Raw genomic sequence first — 8,786 nt, 5'->3', positions numbered from 1 at the left:
TCTTCATTTTCCATTGTTTTCAATATTTCCAATTCCCAAATCTTTTTTGAAAGATGGCCGCAAGCCAGTTTTTAATGAAATGCAGGAGACGAAAGTCGTGTCACACCCTGAGTTTTGTGGCTCATGTCACTATGGTTACTGCTTCAAGCACAGGTGGTCAGCCTCCACAAAACAAACTAGGACTCTGGGAGATGTTCTTTTTAAACAAATACACCCTGTTATGAATCCTGGTTTTAATCAGAAGCAGAGTATAGAAGACGACTATATTTAGGTTGAGTAAAAAGAGCTGAACAAACTTACAAGGCTTTCACACCTTATCTCTTTCCATAATCATATACATTTTTTTCATTTAGACTAAGCTTTTATCCAAAGCGAGTTAAAAATGAGAGAGCATTTAACATTTTGTCGAAATGTAGTCAAATAGACACTGGACTGATTCTCATTTTTTTAATGGCAAATTTACATTCATGTTGTTAAAGCATATACACAAATACTATTACACTAAACAAGAATAACAGAGTTTCATTGTTTTTTCCAGTCATTTCTCAACCTCTTGCCCTCTTCACACACTTTTTATGACAGACCACACAGCTGGGAATAATTGGAGCCAAATAAGTAGAAGTCAGATAGATTTTAGGTGAATGAGGACAAGAAGTCACGCTAAGGAGACCAAGTGTGCCGACAACCTGCCAAATATTTCCTTGCGTTCACTCTAAGGAACAGTACAAGTTTGTTTTCACATCCCATTCTCACAAGTTTGAACGTCGATGTCCAGCTCTTTCAGCTGGGGCTTCGTTAAACTTGGCTACTCTCAAAAGCATTGTTCCATTGAATATTATGCTGATATGTTTTAAACACCATGAATATTTATTTCCTATGACTTACTAATGCAAAGCATACACTGAAATGTTTTGTTGACATGCAATAAAACAATACAAGCATATTGACAACAGGACAAAGTGAATACGGGGTCAAATATGAAGACGTAGCTTTCAGTCTGTGATTACAGATTGCCCTCCAAGATAACCGTTTTTAGATCAGCAGGACAGCTCACAGAATAGATGATGTGAGACTTGTTCCGACGTTCCACCAGTTTAGCCACAGCCTCACCTAAATCCAAATGGTTCAGGTACCCGGGGGCCATTCGGTCTGGGGTAGCCACACCCGTATTGATTTTCACCTGTCGGAAGGTTACAGAGGTCAGCATTTCAGATGAACAAATTTGAGGAAATACTTCAATTACATTTCATTAAGCACATCTAAAGAGACTCCACATGTCACGGCCAAAATATAACTATTTTTAGTACTTCGCAGACGCACCTGGTTGAGTTTACATTTCAGCTCCGGGTACTCTTCTCGTAGAACCTGACAGAAGGCCAGAGCGTTAGCTGCCCCTATAGTCAGGAACCCTGTGCCAGGCATTAACAATTTCTCCCCGGCACCGCCTGTAGAACAAAACTTAGGTATATTTCTGTCGTTCTGTCACTTGCTGTAAACAATGTTTAAAGAAAGAATGACCCACCTGTGAACAATGACCTACGTCTAAACAATGACCCACCTGTGATAAAGGTGTAGGTGCTGTTTGGATTGTCTCTCACCAGGGGAAAGAATGCTTTCCAGGACACAAAGGTGCTGTACAACAGAGTCTCAATGACCTGTTTATAGATAAAACAAATATTTTGTTTATCATTTGTGAAAAAGACTTCTTCATCTGTCACCCTAGATATGCTCACCCACTGCAGTTCTTTGAGGGGCTGAGTGTGCGGTGGACCTCCCTGCCACCAGCTGAAGCCCAGAGAAGACACCACATCTGTGATCTTCCCCACTGACCTGAGCAAGGCCTGTTTCACATCCTCCACCGCTTCCTCTGAGCCTGATGAAATTCATGAATAACAAATAATTCTTACAACTGCAAAAATAATCTGAAACAAAAATATATGTATGAAATTTATAGGTAGAAGACACTTACCAACATTCCCAACTATTGTGGTCAGGTTATTATTTGTGCCTGGTGAAACAAACCCCTTGAGCTTTTCCAATTTGTTGTTGTCTCTGGAAATCACAGCAACCTTAAAACCTGCATGTATTTGCATAGTTAACACGAATGCAATGCAACACTTTCAGGTAAACGGTTATATGCATTAACATTCTTACTATCTAAAGCTCAGTTTCACAGACTAAGCTTAAATCTAGTCCCAGACTAAAATGCATGTTTAAACTTGTCTGAAACCAACTTGCACCGTGATATACTGATAAAATATATCAGTGCCATTGTTTTGTCTTAAAAAGAGTTTATTATGAGTTAATTATTTACTTTTTGCTTAAGTTTTACCCTGCATGCAGCAGTCAGTCTGTCTAACAGACAGATTTTGATTATTATATAATCACAAAATTGTTTTAGTTAAATTAAATTACTCCGGACTCACGGGTTCAACATTAAAATACAAGAAGCCACAAAATGTTAAATAATGGCCTATAAAATAAATAGGCTAAAAAATCCAAGCACTTCTGTCCTAAAGGTAAAAACAACAATAATAGTAATATTATTTCTTCTTTTTCTTCTTATTAATATTATGTAGTGTTTTTACATTATATATACTCGTATACATAATTGATATGTAATACTGTACATAAATGTGATATGACAGTTGATCTTACCTCTATCCAGAAGCGCTTTTACTATTCCTGAACCCACAGTTCCAGCTCCACCAAGCGCTAAAACCACCCTGTCCCCGTTTGACATCGCTCACACAAATTCAGCAGTGGAGACGTCTGAGATTGATTATGCTTTATGGTATTCATATCGCCTGCCGCTGAAGACCTTTAAATCACCCGCAGCAAGAGAGCCATGCCCACATCCACGCCCCTTTCCAAATTTCACTCCCACGTAATTATGCATTTTTATCCTCTGCACTGTCTCTTATTATTTAAATTTCGTTAATTAATTTGTTTACTTATTTATGTATTCATTTATTTATTGAAATCATAAATGAGACGACTGAAAAAATACGTTTTCATATTGGAGCGAGTCTAGTTAGTAGTAGCATATCATATATATCTGTAAAACTTCATCAGCATCCTAGATGATAGCGCCCTCTGGTGAACAATTACTTGTACGTGGACTGAATGTTTTGTCATTGTAAAAATGCTGAAAAATGTATTATAAAGTGGTATAATGTCATTTCTGTTATAGGTCACGGTGCAGGTGCAGATTCGATGGCATATCATTACATTACATTATCAATTGTGAAAGTTCTTGAAGAATCATGTTTGTGATAATTGCTTACTTTCTCGTTTTAATTTTCTAAATTAATGTATCTGTCTGTCAATATGACCGTGGTTAAATTTAGTGACTTTCACTTTTCTCTGTGGCAGACATTCAAATACCGCGAGAGCCTTTTGAGAGCACAGACCAGCATAGGTCTAAAAATCGCTCTCGCGGTATTTCAATGTCATGCGCAGCTCAGCCTGCGCAGTGCGCGCATGAAGTCCAACATCACGGACAAGGAAGTGATGTCAAAAAGTTTTTCCGACTACTAGTGTGTGCTGCTAAATCCTGAAGTGCGTCGTTAAGGTAACAAATATGTTTTATTTATGTGTAACGTTAACTGGCCGATGCCAAAAGCGTTCCATAAATAGATTTGCTAATGTGAATTTAACGAGTAGATTGTGAAAATATCACGTGTCGGTTTTGTTTTGGGTAACTTGGACAACAAACACAAAGTTTAGCCCAAACTTCCATAACTTGGTTATTGGGTACTGTTAAACAATGAACTTAGAACAAAACATCTAAAATGGTAGGTTATAAACTATAGAACTCTGGGAATGAACCTGTCTTACAGTAGCTGATTTGACGCAGCTGTTACAACATTCACTTTCATTTCAGCCTGTTGAGTGATGTAATGAACTTTAATAGTGTAAACGGATATAGAATAATCGTTTTTTTTATTATATTAGAGTTGAATGTTTCATTTTTAAATAATGTAATTTCTGTTATAGGTCTAAACCCGACTTTCACGTAATTATTACGCAGTGTTTAATGACGTCATTCTGGCCAAAGACAAACCTGTCTAAATATATCATATCTTGTTTTTTATTAGAATGACTTCTGTTAGTCGTAAAAGTAAAGGCCATGATTTGGTCGAGAAATACCGGACCCACTTGGAGAGCCGAATCGGGAAGGGGGATCGGAGTTTTGTATGCAGAGATGAGAAGCTTTGCAAGGAAGTGGAGGTGCTGCTTACCAAAGGCAATGCAGAGAAGATCCTTAATCTACGTGGGCTAGAATCCCTGACAGTAATAGAGAACTCACTCCAAGCATTTTCCTTTAAAACTGGCCATCTGGGTCTTGAAAAAGTTTCCAAGGCCTTTGAAGTGTTGGAGCTTGCTGCATTAAACCTCTATCTGTATCCATGGAGAAAGGAATACAAGTTTGTGAAGGTATGTTTGGCAATACTGCTATAACACTGATGCTATGTAGCGGGATGTACAAGGTTTTGTAAATGCATCTTGCATACAAATTCTATTTCACTGCCATAAAATTAAAATGGTCTCTCTCTTTTCTATAGATGTTCTCAGGCATGTTCACCCATTGCATCAAACCTGCATTAACCCTGCAGCAGGCCAAAGAGCTGTTTGGGTTACTTGGATATCAGCCTGTAAGCCATTATGAAGAACAAGAGTTGGCACTGGACTCCAAACTACTTACTGCGGATTTCATACTCGGCCTGGCGTGTGCCTTCTTCACCGCTCGTATAGAGTGCCAGCTGCTCCTTTCCACCTTGGGCTCTGTGGACACAAGTGTAGAGTCGGTTCTCCAGCTAGTTAAAGAGAGGCAGAAAGGCCACAGCCTTCACTTGGCATTAGAGAACACTAAGAAAAAAATAGAGGCTGCTCATTCTTCACATGCCAAACTGACAGGTGCCATAGATTCAGAGCTGGATCTGTACACAGATAAGCATTTGCCACAGGCAGATGCTAGTCACATGACATCCAGTTCATCTGCACCTCCTCGCTCTTCTTATATACAACCGAAAGAGACCTTCTTTAACAACTCTCTATACGGACACCCCTCATACAGGTTAAATAATGAAAACACTAGTCAGGAAGAAGCACTTTGTGTTTCAATGCATCAGTGCCAAATCAGCAACCCCAAAACCCATGTATCACTTTCCCAGAATCCAGGGTTAATGGAAAGCATTGGTAAAGATCAAATAGCAGGTGATGGCAAGGAACAAACAGCAGAAGTGGGAGAGGTCATATGCACTTGTATCACATCATCGCTTTTGTTTCTATACTACTGCAAGCAGTGCAACCACATTCACAGTCCAGATTGTATATATTATAATATTTGCACAGGTAAAGGGCATACTTTATCACTGTGCGACATTGAACAGCAACAAAACACAAACATCCCACATTTTATACCAGATGATCAGCCTAAACGGGGCAAAGATTTTCTTAAAAATCATCAATGTATGTGCAATTCAACTGCTGATAAATTTTTGGTGTGCCACAGCTGCCAGATAATCCATGACTGGAGCTGTGAAAATGTTAAAGTGTGCGAAGCGCTGCATCACAACTTGCAGTTTACGGGAGTAATACAACCTCCTCAAGAAGTTAATGCTCCAAAGAGGCACTTTTGTCTTACTTCAGAGTCTCCAGAATACGTGATCTGCCACACCTGTAACATTGCCCATGATTGCCGATGTACAGACTATGCTCAAAATTGCATTGCACAACAGCATGATGTGCTGTACCACCAGGAATTACGTGAAATGCACAACACACCAATAAAATATCACCAGTGTTGCATTGCCAAGCAGCCATTGCCTGAAATCGCATGCCTCACTTGTAAAGCTTTTCATTCGTCTACGTGTTCTGATAGTTGGGAGTGCTCTTACAAACACAAAATACATCGCCTCGGAACTAAATGTGTCACTTGTCTCAGTCGTGAGATTCACACGCTGTGTAGGTATTGCTTTCTCCTGTATTGCAAAGCCTGTTGGTATAAAGATCCCATGACATGCAAGTGTGGAAATCTTTTTGACTCTCTCAACTGTTCTCCAGTTTAAAAACATCCACACATTAATGTTGACCATAGTCTTGTTGAAAACAGTTTTTAATTGCATTTATCATTTTGGATGATGTGTTTAGGGTTAAGCCAAATTAATCGTATTCTATATGAATGTGTAGAGTCTAGAAGCTGTTTTTCTTACGCTCTTGTTCTGTTATGTGGTTTTGGAAGCCTTAACTAACATATTGCATTAATGGTTGGTGTACATATTTATTATATAACTGTTTGGTCAAAGCAACATCTCAGACATCATTGTATTGCTTGGATTGATATTTTCACATTCACAGATATAAATGTGATAATGCAGTGCCATTTTTATCACAATAAAGGGACTAAAAAGGAATTCTGCTTGTACGAGTTTCAACAAATTAACAGAAAACATTTTACCATTGTGACAAATGTGTTTCTTTAGCTGTTAGTTTCACATGTAATAAAAATGTTAATTGATAAAAATATCAGTGACATCAGCATGTGTTTTTTTCTTTTCTCGGGAAACTGAAAGAAAGGAAGCCTGATTTTACATGTAAATCGTTAACACAAGAAACAGTTTTCAGTTTTAGACAATGCAGGATTGATGTCAATACTTTTGCTCATGTATTGTCACATCCAGAAGTAAGGTATAAGTTAGCAAAAGTTTATTCATTATACTCTTCCCAGTTGACATTAATAAAGGTTTTACTGTCCATACGATCAATATATAACACTCCATTCAGGTGATCCATTTCATGTTGCAGTATTCTGGCTGGCCACCCACTTGCTTGCCAGGTGACGGGCTCTGCTTTCTCATTTAGACCTTTGGAAAGAGGACAAACAATTGTTTTTTATTTGATCTGTAGGTTTGTAAGCCTTCAATTAAACAGCAATAAGAAAATCATACACTTTTTTGTCTCAATGCCTTAAGCACAAGCCTAGTCTTGCAGCTATGGGTCTATTAAATTGTTTTTGTTGGACAGAATATTTGAATACCACTTCTACCTAAGTGTTCTTATTTTGCACATCTTGCCCCTATTAAAAAGTACTGAATGACAGTGAAGTGAACTTTGAGCCCCTGTAGAGTGATAAACCAGATATTCCTTTTACCTGAGACCTCTACAGAAACAAAGCGTGGAACGGATGCAGAGTATCCACAGATGCTCCCGCAAGCCTCTTGAAAGGTAACAATGCGTCCATCCAATACACGCAATTGTGGGTTTACAAAAATCATCAGTGGGAATGCCACCAGACCCCGAGCTTCAACAGAGGCTGGTGAGCTGTCCTCAAGCATTTTCTTTGGATACTCCAGGGCTAATATTCGCAAAGGAACGCCAATCTGGGGTGCGCTTAGACCAACACACTCATGTTTTCTCATGATTTTGACCAGGGTCTTTATGACCTTCTGCACTTCAGGTCCCTGAATAGCACCAGGGTCCACCGCTGCAGCCTGGGAACGCAACACAGGGTCTCCAACCTGGCACACCTGATCATATGGAGGGGCTGTACCACCTCTGATTTTTCTTTTCACAAACTGTAAGTAAGAGCGCATCTTAATGTTGCTAGAATTAGTACGTGAAGGTGCAGTGCATGTGAATGGTAACCAGGGCAAAAAGCTATTAATTGGAGATGAGAGTGCATTGTGTGTTTGACTTTTAAAGAGACAGTGTGAAAATATCCTCCAGTGCCCGTTCATGGCTGGGTCTGAAAAGCAGCTCTGGTCAACTAGAGAGGACAAAAATACAAGAACTCTTATTTTTAATGCCAATTGTCAATTTATATCTTTAAATACATATGAAGAGTTTGGTTGCAAAATGAGCAACTCCGTTTTTAAAAAAAATAAAAAATAATGTTTCTATTGTGTTTTATTGTGTTAGTTAGGTGTATTTTTTTAGTCATTATGGCTTGCTTGTTATTAATTGGAATGCACAATAAAAAATGTTCAAAAATCATGTTTTTTCTCATTTTGGAACCAAACTCTTCATATAATTTCAAATTCATATCACACACAAACACACATATAACAAGCTTTACATTACATTGCTTATGTAGGGTTAGAGTTATATTAATGGATATAAAAAATAAAACTACACGTCACGAAAAATCAAGTAAAAAAAGTTAACAAATCAATTTCTCAGTTATGTTCATTTGTTAGGGGCATAACTTACCTACAATGTAATAATTGCTTATAAGAAATTGACATTTAACGTGCACATTTCTTTCAAGCACACCAATGTAAGGACATACACATTGAGACAATTCCGGAAAACGACAATGAAATGCGGATACCTTTGATCTCTTTAAAATAAAAGCCACTTGTTAGAACTAACAAATAAATAAATAGTTGGTTGTGGGAAAGACGAACTATATGACATCTCACTTCTTCATCAACAAAAATGTATTTAATACGATATTTACCTCAAACTTCATCCAACACGAAACCGCAAAACTTCAAAAAGCTTTTATTTTGCCTTCATGGCAAGCTGTGTTTATACGTACGTGACACGCCCCCATCCATATAAAGACGTGAATAAACGATCTCAGTTGTCAATATAATTTGTTTATTAATAATAAATCCTTCCCCATATGCATTAAAAACGTAGTCATGATATTATATGAATTCATTTTTTTTTAGTCCTGCCCCATCAAGTCTATTTTGTTGTCAGGATAATGCTAATACTCTTATTTATTTCATGCCTCTAATTGTTTTTAGTGTGTGTGTTTAGTGTATATTTTAGTG

At 37.9% G+C, this 8,786-nt stretch overlaps 3 protein-coding genes across 3 annotated transcripts; 1 reads left to right on the top strand and 2 right to left on the bottom strand.

Annotated features, from left to right (window-relative positions):
• Positions 1-433: 433 nt before the first annotated feature.
• Positions 434-2,822, bottom strand: si:dkey-238o13.4 (uncharacterized protein LOC560780 homolog). The gene is made up of 6 exons (XM_057348309.1): positions 2,659-2,822; positions 1,970-2,077; positions 1,734-1,873; positions 1,559-1,655; positions 1,321-1,445; positions 434-1,180 (listed from the first exon to the last, which is right to left on the bottom strand). Exons 1-6 carry the CDS (start codon positions 2,741-2,743, stop codon positions 1,004-1,006), a joined length of 732 nt encoding a protein of 243 aa, XP_057204292.1. The 5' UTR covers positions 2,744-2,822; the 3' UTR covers positions 434-1,003.
• Positions 2,823-3,499: 677 nt separating this feature from the next.
• On the top strand, positions 3,500-6,075 carry spata2l (spermatogenesis associated 2-like). Its single transcript, XM_057348429.1, has 3 exons — positions 3,500-3,574; positions 4,101-4,440; positions 4,569-6,075. The coding sequence occupies exons 2-3, from the start codon at positions 4,102-4,104 to the stop codon at positions 6,072-6,074; spliced, it is 1,845 nt and encodes a 614-aa protein (XP_057204412.1). The 5' UTR covers positions 3,500-3,574; position 4,101; the 3' UTR covers position 6,075.
• Positions 6,076-6,706: 631 nt separating this feature from the next.
• Positions 6,707-8,313, bottom strand: pdf (peptide deformylase, mitochondrial). Its single transcript, XM_057348431.1, has 3 exons — positions 8,215-8,313; positions 7,157-7,771; positions 6,707-6,869 (listed from the first exon to the last, which is right to left on the bottom strand). The coding sequence occupies exons 2-3, from the start codon at positions 7,740-7,742 to the stop codon at positions 6,712-6,714; spliced, it is 744 nt and encodes a 247-aa protein (XP_057204414.1). The 5' UTR covers positions 7,743-7,771; positions 8,215-8,313; the 3' UTR covers positions 6,707-6,711.
• Between the last annotated feature and the right edge of the window lie 473 nt (positions 8,314-8,786).

Source organism: Triplophysa rosa, linkage group LG12 (genome assembly GCF_024868665.1).
Source record: "Triplophysa rosa linkage group LG12, Trosa_1v2, whole genome shotgun sequence".
Classification (NCBI taxonomy): Eukaryota; Metazoa; Chordata; class Actinopteri; order Cypriniformes; family Nemacheilidae; genus Triplophysa; species Triplophysa rosa.
This window is presented reverse-complemented; position numbering and strand designations above follow the sequence as displayed.